The 20,891-nt window shown below is 39.0% G+C and overlaps 1 protein-coding gene across 1 annotated transcript in view; it reads left to right on the plus strand.

Annotated features, from left to right (window-relative positions):
- The window catches only part of DNAH5 (dynein, axonemal, heavy chain 5), a 252,270-nt gene that overhangs the window by 190,484 nt on the left and 40,895 nt on the right, over nucleotides 1-20,891 (plus strand). Inside the window, exons 63-68 of the mRNA XM_011951766.1 lie at nucleotides 410-726; nucleotides 1,994-2,149; nucleotides 2,992-3,174; nucleotides 13,951-14,194; nucleotides 15,492-15,606; nucleotides 16,104-16,294. Coding sequence (XP_011807156.1) covers nucleotides 410-726; nucleotides 1,994-2,149; nucleotides 2,992-3,174; nucleotides 13,951-14,194; nucleotides 15,492-15,606; nucleotides 16,104-16,294 — 1,206 coding nt within the window. The remainder of the gene's footprint in view (nucleotides 1-409; nucleotides 727-1,993; nucleotides 2,150-2,991; nucleotides 3,175-13,950; nucleotides 14,195-15,491; nucleotides 15,607-16,103; nucleotides 16,295-20,891) is intronic.

Raw genomic sequence — 20,891 nt, forward strand, 5'->3', positions numbered from 1 at the left:
TGTGCTGTCCTTATTAGATGTGTTAACTATATTTATGCCTTTTATTATCAGGTCACTTTAGAATTCTGTGAGTACATGGGTATATTGATCAAGGTCACATTTAATGAAGGCTCTGTCTTAGGAGGTTTGATTCTGTTAAACTTAGAGGCCATCTTTTCACTTCTAATGAGAGTAAAAATCATCCAGTGCTTGACTGCTAGCAGGTATCACTTGGTAGGCCACTTGGACCCTATTGACTAATAAACCAGACTACTGCTTATTCACTGGCACAGCCACACATGCTTCCGGTTTGATTTGTGGAATTTAGTTTAAAAGAATTATTGTCTTTTAAAGTTTTTCATTTTTAATATGCTGTACAATTACAAGGATGAACCTAAAGTATTTCAGTGGTGTTTGTTTTCTGTTTTAGGGGATGTACTGTTGGCTACAGCTTTTCTATCTTATTCTGGTCCATTTAACCAAGAGTTTCGTGATCTTCTGTTAAATGACTGGCGGAAGGAAATGAAAGCCCGGAAAATTCCATTTGGAAAGAACCTAAATCTCAGTGAGATGTTGATTGATGCTCCTACTGTTAGTGAATGGAACCTCCAAGGTCTGCCAAATGATGACCTGTCCATTCAAAATGGAATTATTGTCACGAAGGCATCTCGTTACCCTTTGTTAATTGATCCACAGACTCAAGGCAAGATCTGGATTAAAAATAAAGAAAGGCGAAATGAACTCCAGGTCATTTGTGTTTTAGTATGTTTATGTTACCAGTTAAGTTTTATTGCCTCAGATAAACAAAAATCCAAGAGGAAAGAAATATTCGAAAACATTAGAGATGTTTTTGTAATCCTAGGTAGAGCAGTAGCAGATGCAAGCTTAAATCTAATATGAAAATATTTTCTAAAACTTTCATTATTTGCATATGTGTTAATCTCTACCAATGCCATCTTTCAGTGGTTTCAGACTATTCTGTCAGGATCCAGGGCTCTCTTTGATGAGTAGAGAGCGGCAGAGCTGTATCACGCAAAGTGTGCAGCGTTTTGTGTGAATACTTCCTAATTATCACATTATTATTTGTCACAAAAGTGGTAGTGGTGAAGAAAAAACATTGCCATCACACAGAACCTTTACATGCTTCCCAGTGAAACAAAATGATGGTTTGCTAAACAACAATGGAAACAATTAAACTTCTTTACAATTTCACCAAGTGTGGGTTTCAAAACCAAGGATCTCTAAAAATCTATGTAAAAGGTGAATGCCCCCTTATCCTAAATATTTGAGATCAGAAGTGTTCCAGATTTTAGATTTTGGAATATTTACACGTACATAATGGGATAACTTGAGGATGGGACTCAAGTCAGAGCACGAAATTCATTTATGTTTCATATACACCTTATTCATATACATGAAGGTAATTTTATAGAATTTTTTTTTTTTTTTTTTTTTTTTTTGATTTAGAGACAAAGCCTCACAAAGCCCAGGCTGGAGTGCAATGGCGTGATCTCAGCTCACTGCAACCTCCGCCTCCCAGGTTCAAGCCATTCTCCTGCCTCAGCCTCCCGAGTAGCTGGGACTACAGGCGCCCACCACCTTGCCCGGCTAGTTTTTTGTATTTTTTAGTAGAGACGGGGTTTCACCGTGTTAGCCAGGATGGTCTCGATCTCCTGACCTCGTGATCTGCCCGTCTCGGCCTCCCAAAGTGCTGGGATTACAGGCTTGAGCCACCGCGTCCGGCCTATAGAATATTTAAAACAATTTTATGCATGAAACAAAGTTTATGTACATTCAACCATCAGAAAGCACAGAAGTCAGGTGTGGAATTTTCCACTGTGGCGTCATGTGGACTCTCAACAAGTTTTGTATTTTGGGACATTTTGGATGCTCAATTTGTATTTGCCTCTTGCAGTAGAATGCTTTAGGCTTCATTTGAAAACAGTTATCCCTGTGCTTGCTTCATAATAATGTCTGTCAACAACAACCTTGAACCTTGTGATCCTGTTCCTAGATCACGTCTTTAAATCACAAGTACTTCAGAAACCACCTGGAAGACAGCCTTTCTCTTGGAAGGCCCTTGCTTATTGAAGATGTTGGAGAGGAACTAGATCCAGCACTAGATAATGTTTTGGAAAGAAACTTCATTAAAACTGGGTCTACCTTTAAGGTAGGTTAAACGTATGGATGACAATGTGCAGAACAGTTACCATGAGGCCAGGTCAATGTGACACAGATAGAATTGTCTTAATAGGCAACAACTTAAATTTGAGTCCATGGGAAAGGTTTGTTTTTCTCTTCTACACTTCTTGACTTTGGATTAAAATATCCAAGAGCAATCCTTTTAGGAATATTGACTTCACTTTTGTAGTATGTGAAGGGGTCTGACTGCCTCTTGAAGTTGATAGTTTTGAAGCTTCTCCATTCCCCTCTCCCCTTCTGCCCCACTCACATCTGGGCAAGCTGATAAAACCTGGGTGCCCCCTCCTTTGGCACAAGTTGAAAATTCAAACCATGCAACCCCCTGTCCATACGTGTGTATGGGAACCCCCAGTCCAGCTCTACCCGCTAAACACCATAAAGCCCTAGAGAAGCTGCCCCTTCCTGTTCTCTCAAGCCAGTTTTTGGGACCTGTTTGGGAACCTACTCTGATCTCTCCCACAAACTCATCATGTGAGTAGTAAGCCTTTTTATATTCTTTCGATGCATGTGCAGCATCATCAGTCTCAACCTCTGAACTGAATTTTGGGTAAGGGATCCATCTCACTCCTGCAATGTGATCACAATTTTGGTGTTAAATTCTATATTCAGTCTTCCTTCCATCCTTCTTTGCTTCCTTCCTTTCCTCCTAGTTGTCTGAAGCTGTGCAGATGCCTCATGACCATTTCTTTTTTAGTATACAAATGATCTCCAGTTATGTCATTATTTAAAACAATACTTGATCTGATACAAAAAAGACATAGTAAGGTATATCTCTGTTTTATTACTTTTAAATTTCTTTTTATAAAAAAGGTGAAAGTTGGTGACAAGGAAGTAGATGTGTTGGATGGCTTTAGACTCTACATTACCACCAAACTGCCTAACCCAGCCCATACCCCTGAGATAAGTGCCCGTACCTCCATCATTGACTTCACTGTCACCATGAAAGGTCTAGAAGATCAGTTACTCGGGAGGGTCATTCTCACAGAGAAGCAGGTGAGTGAAGTGTGGCTCCCTCCCATTCTGTGTTGCTTTAATGTCATATTTCATTGACAAAAATAAGACAATAACAGTTGTAATAGGACTGAGTTTCTCCCCTTTTATTCCCTGTGTTTTTTCCCATTAATCTCCAAGTATCTTCCTTTTTTCCTAAAGGAAATTATTAACCAATCATCTACCCGTATGTTTCACATATGTCTCATAAATTACATATGTCATCGATTGCCTTTATACAGGCTGATGGTGAAACTACGAGGAATCGGTCTCATCTTCAGCATCATTATTCTGGTCTTAAATTGGTTGATTTATCTGAAAGGTGTGTTCTATTATGAATTTTGCTAACCTGTTGACTTTTAATTTTCTGGTACACATCTAGGTTTTTCTTTCATTTGATTCATTATTACGCTTTTAGAATATAAAATTAAAACTTTGTACTCATAACAAGCAACATTGTCAGTTCTCATTTGTGATCTAAGAGAGCCCTGTAGTATGTCCTGACAGGGTCTGATGTGAGAAGACAGAAGTTTGTGACACTTGAGTTTCACTCTGTAAGTTTTGAAGGCTACTTACGTAACTATGCTAATGAAACATAACTCCGTATCTGCCCTCTTTACTTCTGTTTTATGGGATAACTTAATGCCCAATGAAAAAAGGCCATACATTTGTAAACTTCCTTCTTTTGAGTGAGCATTTTCTCTAGGGAACATGTGAGGCTTCAGCAAAGAACCGTGGAAGATTCTAATGGGAATGTTATGGTGAAACTGCATGAACTCTTAACGTTGCTATTGATTTACTCCTGAGTTCAATAATAATGAGGAGTTTAGTTAACTTAGTGACACCTTCTATGCTGACCTGAAGATTATTTATGTTAATACAGTCAGCAAAGTCTTTGGGGTCTGTCCTTCCCCTTCTCTGTACCTTTTCTGTGTGTTGTACGGTGCTTGCCCTTCTGAGCCTACCATGTGTCTCTTTCTCCTCAACTTCCTCTCCTTCTCTCTCCCTTCCCTTTTCCTGAACATTATTGTTAATTTATAGCACATGAATCACAGGGTCATAAAGTTGGAAGCTGCATTAGGAGCATTTAATCCAGCTTCATAAATTCACATGGTTGAGTGATCTCAGAATGGCAGATACTGATTCTGATTCCTGCCACTGAGTTGCTGTTGTGGTAATGACAGCCTTCAAAATATGTACTTGCTTAGTTTTTGAGTCCCGAGTTAAATCTCAATAGAGGTGGTGGAGGAAATTTAGCGTTGTCATGTAATTACTTCAGGCGGGACTGGGATTCTTGAGCAATAGCATGTGACCTTGAGCAAGTGGGAGTTCCTGAGGGTCTTTTGGGCCACCTCTGTCACTGGTATTTGAGACTGTCCTTCCACCTGTAGCCTTGGCTTCATGGAGATAAGAGGCCCTATGGCAGTTTGAATAATATTCTTGTCCTTGGTTTTCTTATATTTAACTGAATGAATACAGTCTCCTTGGAACAAATAATTGGATCTGACAGACTTGGATTGCAGCAAAACACAACAGCAACAGCAACAACAACAAAAATAAACCCATCCCTGGGCCTTAATTCCTGTAGCAGAGGTTTAAGATGAAATAAGGAGCTTGTTAAGCTCATTTGAAAACACTTGGAGCAACCCTGAAAAGCCAGTATGGATGCAGGACCAGGCTGTTTCTTACTTCTTAGGAAAATTGAGTGTCTTGAGAAAATTACTCCTTTAATATCATTTCATTATCAGAATCTGTTCTGGGCTCACAGTAAATAATTCTTACAAAATGATCAGCCAGAATAATGTGACACTCATTTTTTTTCTTGCATAATAACAGACACTCGTTTTCTTTTATAATGTGAACAACATTATAACACCTAACCTTTATTTATTTTGTTCCCAAAATGAGGTCTTGTGATAGAAGAAGCGAACTGCTGAGCTTAATTTTGATGGATTTTCAGCAGTATGCTTATTCTAAGGGGCTTTTATTTTGCAGCTTCTTCACTTCCCATCATATTCCTGAATCTGCTAACACTGCCGGACCCTCTCAATCTGGATGGTGCAGATGGGTCTGAGTTGATCCCTGCTGCTTTTGGGTCATTTCCTATAGCCTAGTTACTCTACTGAAAAGAGTCTTATGTCTGTGCCTTATGAACACAGATATATCAATGTTTTAAAGTCCAAATTATTCCTTTGACTTCAGTGACAGTGCATTCTCTCTGACTATAATCTCACTTCTTGGGTGATTATAAATATAAAATATCAATTTGAAATTTTATTGGTTTAAGGAGGTCTGTTGACGCTAGGAAGATTACACACAGGAGGGGATAGGAGATCCCACACAGAATAGGAAGTTGATGTTGGAAACCACCTGAGGAATGTGGGGCTGAAACAAAGGCTGAGTCTCTTCAGTGGGGATGAGTCATGACGTCTTAGGTTTGTTGGTTCTTCTTGTGAAAGGAGGCTCTGAACGGGAATTGTTCATGCAACGGAAAGACACATCTTTGACTCCAAAAATGAATCAGTTGTTCTGTGTCCTGAGGGTACAGGGGCAATGAGGGACCTTATTATCACACGTAATTGGGTCTCATGAATGCTCAGTTGTATACCTGCTAGACCTTCAGGTTTGTTTGCTTCAGAAACACATTAGAGCATCTGAATGCAAGGAAGCATGAATTTTAACAGAGTTTATATTCTTATGCTTCAAGACAGTCATTTTAAATGCATGTGCTGTTGAAATTCACATCAAGGCTATATCCAGTTGTTTATCTGATGTACCTGTGAGTAGATTTGGACATTCTCCTGCTATTACCAGAAGGTGATGTATCTAGAGCATTTTGAACAGGCAGGAAACCAGTAGGTCTACAGCAACCTTCCTTTATAGAAACCAAGTCTCTTAGACTCACTCTCACTTGGATCATAGAGAATAAAACAGAAACTTAAAAAAAATCTATGTTCCATTGGGAGAAAAATGCCAGTGTTGATCAACAGCTCCTACTGGTCACACAATACAAGGCCTCAGGGATCATCGTTGTTCAGAATTCTGGATGAGCAAACAAGTGTGTGATTTCCTTTTGAGGTACAAGTTCCTGAACTTGGTGAAACTGACATGGAAAGTAGTTTAAGAAGGACATTAAATAGACATCATTATCACCAGCTCACTGTTGGTGGAGGAAAAAGAAATCTCTTTCTGAGTTCTCTTGTTTAATCTTTCTATTTTAATTACTAGTGTAAAGTACAAAAGAGAAATGATATTTGGTAAGGGGGCCTGAGTTATACCTTTAAGAATGAGAACTCTGGCTGCCATTTGTCTTTTACTGATTTCGAAACTTTGGTTATAAATGCAGTTTATGTACACAAATAAGTTTAGTTTTCATTTGCTTCTTTAAGCTACTTACAGTAAAAAATCATTTAATTAACAAATGCCATGTTCACGAAATTTTACCAAACCACCCTGTACATGTAAATTTTTATTTTATTTTTAATTGATATATAGTAATTGTACATGTTTATGGGGTACATAGTGATATTTCCATAGTATAATGTAAAGTGATCAGATTGGGGTAATTAGCATATCCATCATCTCAAACATTGATCATTTCTCTATGTTGGGGACATTCAATATTCTCCTTCGAACTATTAGAAATTATGTAATATAATCATTAAGTGCAGTCATCCTGCAATGCTATAAAACACTATAACTTATTCATCCTATCTAGCTGTAATTTTGTATCTTAACAAATCTCTCCCTCTCTCACCCTTTCCCCCACCCTTCCCAGCCTCTAGTATCCTCTGTTCTGCTTTTCACTTCTATAAGATCAACATTTTTTTTTTTAGCTTACACATGTGAGTGAGAATATGTAGTATTTTACTTTCTGTTCCTAGCTTATTTCACTTAGCATAATGACCTCCAGTTCCATCCATGGTGCTGTGAATGACATGATTTTATTCTTTTTTATTGCTGAATAGTATTCCATTGTGTACGTATACCACATTTCCTTCACCCGTTTGTCTGTTGTTGGGCACCTAGGGTAATTCCATATCTTGTCAATTGTGGATAGTGCTGCAGTAAACATGGGGGTGCAGACATGTCTTCAATACACTGATTTCCTTTCCTTTGAGTAAATGCCCAGTAGTGGGATTGCTGGATCATGTGGTAGTTCTATTTGTTTCAATGTGTGTATCCGTGTGTGTAGTTTTTTGAGGGACTCCCATACTATTCTCCATAATCGTTGTACTAGTTTACATTCCCACCCACAGTGTTTTACAGTTCCCTTTTCTCTGCATCCTCACCAGGGTTTGTTATTTTTTGACTTTTTGATAATAGCCAACCCAGCTGGGGTGAGATGATATGTCATTTTGGTTTTGATTTGCATTTCCCCAATGAATAGTGATGTTGAGAATTTTTTCATATATTTCTTGGCCATTTTTATGTCTTTTGAGACATGTCTGTTCAGATAATTTACATATTTTTTAATCGATTTTTTTTCTGTTGAGATGTTTGAGTTCCTTGTATGTTCTGGATATTAATCCCCTCTTGGATAAATAGCTTGTAACGATTTGTTTCCATTTTGTAAGTTATCTTTTCACTCTGTTGATTGTTTCCTTTGCTGTGCAGAAGCTTTTTGATATAACCCCATTTGTTTATTTTGGCTTTTGTTGCCTGTGCTTTTGAGGTCTTATTCATAGACTCTTTTCCCAGACCAGTGTCTGGAAGCATTTCCTTTATGTTTTCTTCTAGTAGTTTTATAGTTTCAGGTGTGGCTCAGCTGTTTCTCAGCATTTCGAAATCCTCCTGACATGACTGCAAATCAGTTCTGCTCTCCCTGACCATTTTCCCACCATTGCCTTTTTTCTTTACATGGTAATCATGTATTCTAAGTACAGTATATCTGTATAAGCCAATAAATGCCAATAAAACTGTGAAAAAAAAAGTTTCAGGTCTTACTTTTAGATCTTTGATCTATTTCGTACTTTTAAAATTCCCTTTGGAATATGTCACCATTTATATAAGAATTTTACATTGTATCCTTAGAATTTATATGGAATACTTAGTACAAATCTTTACTCTTTTACCTATCTATCTATCTATCAGTCAATCAATCAATCTATCTATCTGCCTGCTGAAAGATAATCCTTTTGGTGGGAAAGAGATTTACGGATAAAATTATTTTGATTAACTTTGCCTCATCATATTAATCTGAAAGAGTCTTATCGTCTTCTTATGAATTGGTGGAATGAAAGTAATTGTTTAATACAAATATGTTTAAATCAGCCATATAAATGAAAATATGCCTATAACCATATCCCTAAGTAGGTTTTCAATCTTTTAACCTTGAACGAAAAGCAAGCAATGATTGTTCTGTTTTTTTTTTTTTCTCAGATAACCTTTCTTTTGCCAATAACTTTCTAGTGCCCAAGTATTTGGCCACTTGTTTCTATTTAACATACAGATTGCTTTTGGGATTCCAAATAGTACTTTCAATTATACTATTTACTTAGTATATATTTTATTTTCATCCATTTCAAACTTTGGGGAAATGTACTTCTTAGCTTTATTTTAATCCTTTGGGAATATAGGCAATTATTTTAATCGACAAATTTGTTAACAATGATATTAAATTGACCACAGCCATCTTAATAATGTTCAATCTTTTTAGTTACTATTTTTTTTTTGTCAAGAATTGAATGGTTTGCCACTCATCGTACACATCATTACTATGTTTATTTTATTAATATTTGTTTCATAAGCAACATGGAGGCATGATTTTAACCTCAATTCCATAGTTCTCAAGTAGAAATAAGATTAGAAAAGTAGGTTGTGACAGATTTTGCCAACTATGTTGAGAATTTTGGACCTTTCAAAATAGGTAAGGGAGATCTCCTGAGTGACTATGAGTGGAAAAGCGTCAGCAGGAAGACCAGCTTTGTTAGAGTAGTCCGTGAATGACAAGTAAATTCTCAAGTAGGGCAGTGGTTATGTGATTGAAAACATGGGCAGAAGATAAAGGTTTGTGTGCAGGAAGAATTGATAAGACCTGATGCTGCTTTTGAGTTTGACAGTCCATGCTCTCATTCCCAGTTGACACGAAAGCATTTGTCCTTAGCATTCTAAGTTCTCCTTATCCCTTTTCAGCTACTTTATTATGCACTTTTATGATAATATGTGAAATTCAAAATATCATTTATTGTTTACTTTGTGCCACATTTCGACTTGATTTTTCAGACTACTTATTTTTACAATAAGCATTATCATGCTTCTGAAAAGTTGGCCAGAAATGAATCAAGGGAGAAGATGGAAGGGAAGAGACATTTTGAGCAGTTATCATAATCTAACCACTACCTTAGCTGCATTACTGGCGATATCTTCACCATCATCCTATGAGCAGTTTTTACATACATTTTGTGGATGAAAATACTGAGGCCTGCAGAGTTTTAAAACATGGCAAATGTCATGTAGCTGATGGGTTTTGAGAGCTACAATTCAAACATATGTCTTCCTAATGTCAAAACCATCAGTCTTTCTACTGCTTTACATTTCTTCCCTTACCTGTCTTCAGGTGAAGACCTTTAAATGCTCACTTTTAGGAACTCAGAAATGATAGTGATAGTGTGTGAAATTTATAAATATGGCAATAAAAATTGTTTGAATTTTCATTATCACTTTTATTTCCTAGTACAACCATAATGTGAAGGCTTTTATTATAACTGCTTATGGAAATGAATTTTATAGCAGCCATTAAATGTCACTTGTTTGTGCTCATTTCTACGTTTTCTGAAATTTGAAATTCTCATCTCATGAATCAATGAATTGAAATAACCACTAAGGGAGCTTTCATATGTAACCAGATAACAGATGGAAACAAAAATGGTAAGAGCAGGTTTTGCTTGAGTTGCTACATCTTCAAGAGTTAAGAATTGATACAAATCCTGAACTTTTGTTTTGCTTAAAGAGGGAATTCTTCCTTTCCTCGACTGGCCCCAGACCTGATTCACTGTGCTCAGAGTGTGAGTTGAGAGTCTGGTGGGGTCTTACCAACTAAAACCATTCAGTCAATGGCGATTAACTGGCTGAAACATAAAGCAGAGGCCACTGGTCTTTGCTGTTTGCCTTCATGCAGTTTTGTTAGCACATCCTTTATTTTTAACGTCATGGTTTTCAGAGAGTGAGCATTTCCACATCTGTATTTCTGGCACAAAAACTAGACTTTCCAGTTCACTGTATGTTTCAGTTTATCAATTTGAAAAGAGATGCAACATTTGGTCATTCAATTTGCAGTGTTAATTGAGTGCCTACTATGTACCAGGCTTTGTTTCTCTGACTGGAGAATTTATCAGTGAACAAAATAGACTCGAAGACCAAACTATCCCTGGAGCATAACATATAATTTATGTATTATGTTAGAAGGTGGTAAATGCCATAAAAAGTGCAGACATTGGTGAGCAGGAGAGCTGGAGAGTCAGCTGGTGGGCTAGCATTTTAAAGAGGGTGGTCACGATGAGGCTCACTGAGAATGTGACATTTGAGGAAGACTTGAATAAGGGAAGAGAGTGAGTTATTTGGAAGAAGAACAGACTTGACAGAGCAGCAGCCAATGCGGAGGCCCTGAGGCAAGAGAGTTCTTTATGGGTTTGAGACAGTAAGTCTCAAAGTGTGTTTCCTGAAATAGCAGCACCACATCACATGGGATTAGAAGTGCAAATTCCCAGATGCTATTCCAAGCCTATAGCACAAGCCTTCCAGGTGATCCTCATGCACTGAAATTTGAAAACCACTGATGTAGGAAATAGCAAGTGTGGCTGGAGCAAAGTGAAAAATGAGAGAAAAGTAGGAAATGAGGTCCCAGCAGTAATGAAGGAGGGGGCAGCTTGGTAGAGCCTTGTAGGCCTTGGTAAGGTCTTTACCTTTCACCCTGAGTGGAAAGATTGGCCACTGGAGGGTTTTGAGAGAGGAAGTATGTTTTAGTAGCATCATTGTGACTGCTGGGCTGGAAGTAGACCGGCGGGTAAGGCCGGGGGTAGGGAGACCTGTTTAGACCTCCTAATTTAGAGGGGAGGCGATGATGATAGTTTAAACCAGGGTGGTGATAGTGGAGGGAGTGAGAAATGATTAGATTCTGAATCTCATTTTGAGGTGATGATAGAACTTGCCAATGAATTTGTTGTTGAATATGAGGAAAAGAAAATGACCAAGCAGGGTTCAAAAGTTTTGACCAGAGCATCTGGAAGAATAGTGTTGCCATTTGCCAGGCTGTGGAAGGCTGAGGTGGAACAGGTTTCAAGGGAGGATCAGATGTTTTGTTTTGCTGATGGTGCTAAGTAGGAGATGTCTCTTAGATGTCCAAATGGAGATGTTGAAAGGAGGTATGATGATCTGAAGCTGAGATATAAACTTGGGAGTTATCAACACAGCAACAGAGTTTAAAACAAGATGTAATTCGTGGAGTAGTATAGGGATAAGTTTCTCGTAAGTATAAACTAAGTACCAGAAATGAATACTTGGAAGAGCCACTAAAGGGAAGAACTTGCGTAATGGTTAACAGTGACAGTTTGGGCTAGGTCTGGCCTCTCCTTTCCCTCCATGTTTGTGTGCACACTGGATCATAACAAAGGTAACTTGTGTAATTAATCATGTAATCAGTGAGTAGTCCATTATGTTTTATATGCTTTCATATGATTCATCACTGCATCACTTTAGATTTCTGGCTTTCTCAAAAGGGAGTAGAATCTATAAAACCTACTGTATGAGTCCATTCTCTCACTGCTATGAAGAAATACTCGACTGGGTAATTTATAAAGGAAAGAGGTTTAATTGACTCACAGTTCTGCATGGCTGGGGAGGCCTCAGGAAACTTACAATCACGGTGAGAGGTGAAGGAGAAGCAGGCACCTTCTTCACAGGTGGCAGGACAGAGTGAGTGCAAGCAGGGGAAGTGCCAGATGCTTAGAAAACCATCAGATCTTGTGAGAATTCACACACTGTTACGAGAACAGCATGGGGGAAACCTCCCGCATGACCCCATTACCTCTATCTGTTCCCACCCTTGATACATGGGGATTATGGGGGTTCCAGTTCAAGGTGAGATGTGAGTGGGGACACAGAGCCAAACCATATCACCTACTGAGTCATATCCAGAGTACCCAATTGAGCATATACATTTCTGAAGCTGATCTAGAGATTTGAGCTTGGTACCATACGTTCAGGTAGCTGCCGTGAGTCCAGTCGAGCTGTCAAACATGCTCTCCTGTGATTTTGCTGTTTGTCACCTGCACTTAACCCTAGTTTCCCCATATTTTACTTAAAATGAATTGTACATTATAAATGCAGTTAAATGTGGGTAAATTGTCAATGAACTCCATATCCAGGAAGCTCTTCAAGTAAACTCTCTTAATACGTAAGTTTCATTTTAAATTTGTAAATATCATTTATTTATTGTTCTTTCCATTTTAGATTCTTTAGCGTCACAGATAGAGTCTCTCATATAGCAAGTTGATATCTGTGTACAATTTGACTTGGTGCCAGAAGCATATTTCTCTTTTGTCTCACTGCCTTTGGGCTTCCTCTTCCTGTGCCTTGCTTGGTGTCACAAGTATTTCTCCTTCCCCCACCCTTGCCACCAGCTCCATCTTTTCTTTCCTTCTCTTCCTCTATCTCTCCCTCTCCAAGCTGCCAAGAGGAAGAAATGGCCAATAAGGATAATAGTCTTCCAAGGTTTCACTCTCCCAGCTGTCTACAAAGCTCCCTCAGAAAAGATGCAAAACTTTTCTGCTCTTGGAGACAACAGCAGGCCAAGAAGACTTTTCAATTTAAACGTGCTCACAGTTACAGCTCAAGTTGCTTGCCTAAGATTTTGGAGAGTAGTTTTTCACAGACTTGGATACTTTTTCAATTAGCAAGTTTGAAATAACCACATTTAAACAATAATGGAACTCTCTTAAGAAAGTAGACAGAAGTAAACCTATTTAATCAGAGATGTATATCTTTGTTTTCAAATATATGTCCCCTTCAAAAGAAGATTATATGTATAATGTTAAATATAATCACAGCAATCACTTGAAACTGATTTGACTTTAGAAAATAAATGGGTGATTAGAAGGATGCTGGTAGTATTTTTTGCCGGTTTCATGTTGCTTGGCACCTATTCTTCCTTCCTCTGTTACTTCTCCTTTACATTTTTTTAAAATTTTATTTTTAATTTTATTTTATGTTAGATAGAGTCTCACTCTTTCTTCCAGGCTGGAGTGCAGTGGTGTGATCTCGGCTCACTGCAACCTCTGCCTCCCTGGTTCAAGGGATTCTCCTGCTTCAGCTTCCCAAGCAGCTGGGACTACAGGCATGAGCCACCATGCCCAGCTAATTTTTTTGTATTTTAGTAGACAGGGTTTCACCATGTTGGCCAGGCTGCTCTCAAACTCCTGACCTCAAATGATTCGCCTGCCTCCACCTCCTAAAGTGCTGGGACTATAGGTATGCGCTGCCACGCCCAGCTATTTTTGTTTTTTGTATTTTAGTAGAGACGGGGTTTAACCATGTTGGCCAGGCTGGTCCCAAACTTTCAACTGCAAATAATCCGCCCGCCTCTGCCTCCCAAAGTGCTGGGATTACAGGTGTGAGCCACTGTGCCCAGCACTTCTCCTTTTTTGATGTCCATATTTCCTGCAGTTGATTATGATAAATACAGTACAGGAACTTGAAAGCAGCCATGTAGGTTAATGTCTTAAGGAATACTCAACAGGAGTTGTTAATTGAGGTAGAAAATTTATTTGTGCAAACTAATAGGAATTGGAGAAAGAAAGAACTCATCTGATGGAAGATGTAACTGCAAACAAAAGAAGAATGAAGGAACTAGAAGATAACTTGCTTTACCACCTGACAAGTACCCAGGGGTCCCTGGTAGAAGACGAGAGTCTCATTGTTGTGCTGAGTAACACAAAAAGGACAGCCGAGGAAGTGACACAGAAGCTAGAAATTTCTGCTGAGACAGAAGTTCAAATTAATTCAGCCCGGGAGGAATACAGACCTGGTGAGTTTGGTAATGAAAGACAAATGTCACGGGAAAATGAAATGAGAGAGGAACGAGAATTAGAGAAATGGAAGGATGTGAGGGAGTTATACAAATGATTATGCAAAGTGGAGGTGTTTTGTGGAATTTCTGTTGGGAAATACTCAGTAAAATGGAGGTCAAAAATTTTTATAATGGTATCCATTTTCTGAGTTCTTGTCATTCATGTTAGTAAATCCTTTAAGGTTCTCATGAACTTATTTTGATGTTAGAAAGTAAAGAAGGAGAATTTTAAAAAATCTGATGACTGCAAATTAGTGAAATCTGAGGAATTAGTGCCTAGTTGTTGTTTGGTAACACTATGTTGGTATTTTGTTTATAGTTTTTGTATTAGGAAGGTAGTTCTGTGGTCTCGTGGGAGATTTTTATCCTCAGCCACCAATTTGCAAATTGGCCTTGTAGAAGAAAAGCCTGCTAAATAATTCAGTTGGATTGGCTATCTTTTAGTATTTTATTATTCCTTTTAACAAATAATCAGCCAGACGTGGTGGCTCATGCCTGTAATCCAAGCACTTTGGGGGGCTGAGGTGGGCTGATCACCTGAGGTTAGGAGTTTGAGACAAGCCTGGCCAACATGGCGAGGTCATCCTGGATAATATGGCAAAACCCTGTCTCTACTGAAAATACAAAAAAAAAAAATTAGCCAGGCATGATGGTGGGCGCCTGTAATCCCAGCTACTCAAGGCTCCTGCACTTGAACCCGGGAGGCGGAGGTTGCAGTGAGCCGACATCGCGCCATTGCATCCTGGGGACGAGAACGAAACTCCGTATCAAAAATAATAATAATAATAATTAAACTGTCATTTACTGATAGGCAGAGGCATCATCTTTGCAATGGGTCGTTTTGCAGACTTGAAGCCCAGGTTAGGCGTGGCTTCTTGCTGGAACTTAAGGATGAGGTCCCTAATGGCTACCTCACTTGCTGGGTGTTAAACACACAACCTTTGAAATTTCTTTGGTTGTCTTTTCTACCTGCAGTAAAAATAGAAAAAATATTTTTATGAGGGGTCTAGAGATTCTAAAATGAGAAGTGCCATTTAATAAATACAAATAGCTGACTACTTACAAAATGTTGTAAATAAGAAATAAATATATTAATAAGTGAGTATCGCTGTGTATCCCATATCTGGTAGGCAGCCACTGATAAGATATAAAAATAAAAGTTGTTGTTTTCATTTAGAGTTTAGGCTGGTCTCTTTGCATGGGTCATTTATTTTCCTCTCTTGTAGCACATGCAACCTTGCTCTTTGTCTTCCAGTGGCTACACGGGGCAGCATCCTCTACTTCCTCATTACCGAGATGCGCTTGGTTAATGAAATGTATCAGACTTCACTTCGCCAGTTTCTGGGCTTATTTGACCTTTCCTTAGCCAGGTACGTCAGTACTCAGGAAGCTAAGCTGAATTCTATATCTGTGCACCAAAATAATGACATTACATTTATAGCTTTCTTCCCCTTTGTTAGTAATAGTCTTTTTCTTTTTTTAAATCTCAGATCAGTGTAATTACCAATGTGTTAACAAATCATTCTGGTTCACCATTTTATGCCCAGAGAAAACTCTGCCAACTATTTATCCATCGATTTGATTCCTTTGTCTTCGTGGGTTTCTGTTAAACAAGAAAATTCCCGAGATCTTGTTGTGAGTGATAATGCCCTGCAGGTGGAATTGATTTAGACAACATTCAGGATTCTGTTATGTTATTTCATGTTGAGAGTATGCTTGTTATTTTAGATTTAGGAGGCTTACTCTTGATGTGTAAAAATAAGTATTCTTCCTCCAAAGTTACTTATTTTCCATTAAAGACAGTTGTTTTTACAGACACTTGAAAAGGGCAGCGGGATACGCCTGATATAAATGTTCTCTTCACCAGGTCTGTCAAGAGCCCAATTACAAGCAAGAGGATTGCTAATATCATCGAGCACATGACCTACGAGGTTTATAAGTATGCTGCCCGAGGGCTGTACGAGGAGCACAAATTCCTGTTCACCTTGTTGCTTACCCTAAAGATTGACATCCAGAGGAACCGAATCAAGCATGAAGAGTTTCTCACTCTTATTAAAGGTCAATATAAGAATACAGACTATAGCACACAGGTGCAGATGGAGGAGTGATTGTGAAAACCCTTTGCAGTACATTTTTTGGTTATAACAATTTCCTTGCATTATGTAAGATTGCATTTAGATGAGGTATTTTATTTGTTCTTTTCTTGAGTGATAACTATCTATTGAGGACCTACTGTATACCTGGTCATGGAATAGGTATTTGGGGCATGTCAGTGAACAAAAACCCTTGAAAAGCATATATAGATTTAGGGAGGGTACAGAAAAAATAATAAAATAATAAATGAATTTTACAGTGAGTAGGAAGATGGTAAGTCCTATGGAAACAGAGCAGGATGAGAGGGGTGGGAAGTTACAGGGCATGTGAGGTGGGAGGAGCTTCAAGCTTTAAGTGGGGTATTCAATGGGATATTTAATGGGGTGGCATTCCTAAGAGATCCGTAGGTGGGCAAAGACCCGAAAGAGCAGGAGGTGCTGGTCATGACATTTAGGGGAAGAGGGTTGAAGCAGAAGGGATGGCATCAGGGCCTCTGGTAGAGTGAGGCTGGTGTGATGTAAATAAAGCAAAGTGACTAGGTGATGAGTGAAGTGGATGAGGACACTGTGCAGCTCATCCTGTGGATGATTTATTCTGCATCTACTGAAGCATTGCTCACAGCCAGGTCCCCTGAGCCATTCAAACGAAACAGCCCAGTGGAAGGCTGGAAAACATAAATTCACTATCACATTCTTGAATGTCTTGAAAAAAGTATTTGAAGTAACTGTGTGTCTTAGTTCTCAATGCTGTAAGAAATTACTATAGACTGGGTGGCTAATAAACAACCGACGTTTATTTTTCACAGTTCTAAAAGTTGGAAGTCCCAGATCAGGGTGCAGCACAGTGGGCTGTAGTGAGGAGCCTCTTCTGGGTTGTAGACAACTGTCTTCTCCTTGATTCTTCACATGCCGGGGGGGCAGAGAAGAGGAAGCAAACTCTCTAGTGACTATTATAAGGGCACTAAGCCCATTTCTAAGGGCTCTGCCATCATGACCTCATCTAATCATAATTATGTTTCAATGGCCTCACCTCCCAGGACCACCAGAACTGAGATACAGGGTTTCAACCTATGAGTTTTGGGGAGACAAAATATTCATCCCATAACTCTATGAAAATGATACCAGGGTCTAAATAGATTCATCTAGTATGCCTTTCTAAACCAATTCTTTAGAAACAAGACATAATTTTATCTAGCAGGAGATTTTCATGCTTAACATGGAGAGTAGATTTGTAGGGGAACTTGAAGATGACCCCTAGGGGAACAGTAGGGAAGGAATGCGGATGTGCACATGCTGTGCCCTGGTGGGGGTTATAGGTCCATAGTCTTACATATGCGAATGCATTTTCATATTCATATACATATGCGTGTGTGTGTGTATATACATATATCTTATAGTAGCAACAAAGACTCATCTGTTTAGATTTGAACTTAGAAATGGTTAAATTATGGACAATCTCTCTTTCATTGTCTGTAACTATTAAAGATTTACTGTTTAGCTATATATGAACTTTATTTTCCAAATTTCCTAAATCAGAATAATTGGCAGATGAGTATCTGGAGAGAAAGATGGGTAGATGTGAGAGTTGCCTTCTTTGGTGAACCCTTAATAGATTACTGATTTCTGGCCTCAGCGACTCTAGTCCCCAGTTTCTAGAGGTTTTCAGTGGATTGTTGTTCCTGTCATTCTCAACTCAGGCATGAAATGTATTTCCACACAGAAATAACTTCGAACAGAGTGTCCAGCTCTTGTTGAAATACTGTGAAGCACATCACAGTTCGTCTTGATGATAGCAAACGTAAGATTTAGAGTTAGGAAGTTAAGAGTTAAAGTATCTGTTGGCTTTGTCACTTTCTTGATGAGTGATCTTGAGAAGGTCATTTACCCTTTTCAATCTCCAGTTTCCTCATCTGTAATACAAGGATAGTAAAATCTACATAGCAGGATTATTGAGAGTTTACACAATTTATGTAAATCCTGATACATAGGATACGCTTAGCAAATGATGGGCATCTTTATATTATCTTCAGCACTTTAGTTATTTTGATTAGTCTGATGCTTGTATGGGTTGGACTGGTTGTCGTGGGTCTTTGGCTTTCAATAGCTGTTTGTAACACTGCTTTATGAAACAGTTTCAGAGGAGACTTTGGAGCAGGATTATGTTGCAAATCTGCCCTTCAATCGTTAGGTTGATGAGAGCTAACTGGTGATATAAACTCTCTCTGTAAGGACTTTAAAATCATTTAACATAATTTAAAATGTTATTTAGATAGTGTTATGGTGCAAATGTTTGTTTCCCACTAAAATTCATATGCTGAAAACCTAAACCCCAAGTTATGGCATGAGACGGAGGGATTTTTGGGAGGTGATTAGGTAGTAGGGGTAGAGTCATGATAAGGGATGGATGGTCTTGTAAGAGAGGCTCGCCCAGGCACGGTGGCTCAAGCCTGTAATCCCAGCACTTTGGGAGGCCAAGGCAGTCAGCTCACTTGAGGTCAGGAGTTCAAGACCAGCCTGGCCAACATGGTGAAACACCATCTGTACTAAAATACAAAAAAAAAAAATTAGCCAGGAGTGGTGGCTGACACCTATAGTCCCAGCTCCTCGGGAGGCTGAGTCAGGAGAATCATTTGAACCTGAGAGGCGGAGGTTGCAGTGAGCTGAAATCATGCCACTGCACTCCAGCCTGGGTGACAGAGCGAGACTTCCTCTCACGCACAAAAGAAAGGGCTCAAGAGAGACGCTAAATCCTCCACCACGTGAGAATTGCAGTGAGAATACGGTCTTCTATGAACCAGAAGTGAGCTCTCACCAGACACCAAATCACTGGTGCCTTGAACTTGGACTCCCCATCCTCCAGAACTGTGACAAATAAATTTCAGTTGTTTATAAGCAGACTGCCTCCTAGAATATGATATTCTGTTGTAGTGGCTGTTGAGCCCACTAGCTACAGCAGATTTCAATTTTTTTTTTTTTTTTTTCAAGACAGAGTCTTGCTCTGTCACCCAAGCTAGAGTGCAGTGGTGCAATCACAGCTCACTGTAACCTCAAACTCCTGGGCTTAGGTGATCCTCCTGAGTAACTAGGACTACAAGCTCATGCCAGTACATCCAGCTAACTTTTAAATTTTTTGTAGAGGTGAGGTCTCATTATGTTGCCCCAGCTGATCTCAAACTTCTGGTTTAAGCTATCCTCTTGCCTTTTCCACCCGAAGTCCTGGGATTACAGATGTGGGCCACTGTTCTTGACCTCAACAGTGTTTTGATGCTGGTCTTTTAGTCATTTCTAAGATGGGAAAGGCTCAGCCTAGATTATTCTCTAAGTCTGCCTTAGCTGTGACAATTTACGATTGTGTGGCATAGCTTGTATAAAACTTTCATTATAAGCGTGTATCATTTTCACAAAGTATTATGGTAAAAACCCAAACTTACTTTTTTTGTTTTCAAAGCAAGAGTTTGAGAAAATAAGGGAACAGCACAATTCTCAATCATCTGGACAACTATTTCAAATTATTCCTTTCTCAGCTGTTTATCCTTCAAGGGTCTATTTAATTTGTTACCACATTGTTCAGGAGTATGTCCTCTCCCCCAAGTTACAATCACTTTTTGTGCCTAACTGTGTACTTTGGGAGCGAGCAGGTTAGTCAAAACATAGTTACCCGCTAATAAACAATGAATAATACTCTGGCCTGTGAGGAACACTCTTTCCTTTTCGTGAATAGCCTTTCCCTAACCCTCTGGTGGGTGTGTTATTCTTTTCAGTTTGTTGGAAAATGGGCAGTTGCTTAGGTGCAACATTTTATTCAACACAATGCATTGTCTTTAGGTCTTTGCTCACTGGTGTTAAAACAATCTGTTTTCATTTTATGAAAATATTTACAATATTTTCATCAAATTGGCTTCAAGGCCATACTTACCTCATTGTAAATACATTATGATGGATTTGGCAAAAAATAACAATTTAGTAGTGTACAAGATGCCTGGATAAAATAGAGATTAGCTCAATGGATATCTTGAGTATTATCATTTGTTTATAACCCACTCTGCTCAAAGATTTTTAAAGTGGTCAAATGGATTGATTTTATCATTTTAAGAATAATGCGTAGGCTGGGCATGGTGGCTCATGCCTTTAATCCCAGTGCTTTGGGAGGGAGGCTGAGGTGGGCAAATCACCTGGGGTCAGGAGTTCGAGACCAGCCTGAAAAACATGGAGAAACCCTGTCTTTACTAAAAATACAAAATTAGCCAGACATGGTGGTGTGTACCTGTAATCCCAGTTACTTGGGAAGCTGAGGCAGGAGAATCACTTGAACCTGAGAGGCGGAGGTTGTGAGCCGAGATCACGCCATTGCACTCTAGCCTGGGCAACAAGAGTGAAACTCTATCTCAAAAAAAAAAAGAAAAGAGAAGAAAAGAAAAAAGACAGCACTTTGGGAGGCCAAGGTGGGCGGATCACGAGGTCAGGAGATCGATACCATCCTGGCTAACATGGTGAAACCCCGTCTCCACTAAAAATATGAAAAATTAGCCGGTCATGGTGCCGGGCACCTGTAGTCCCAGCTA

Source organism: Colobus angolensis, unplaced genomic scaffold, assembly GCF_000951035.1.
Source record: "Colobus angolensis palliatus isolate OR3802 unplaced genomic scaffold, Cang.pa_1.0 Scaffold327, whole genome shotgun sequence".
In the NCBI taxonomy this organism is placed as follows: domain Eukaryota; kingdom Metazoa; phylum Chordata; class Mammalia; order Primates; family Cercopithecidae; genus Colobus; species Colobus angolensis.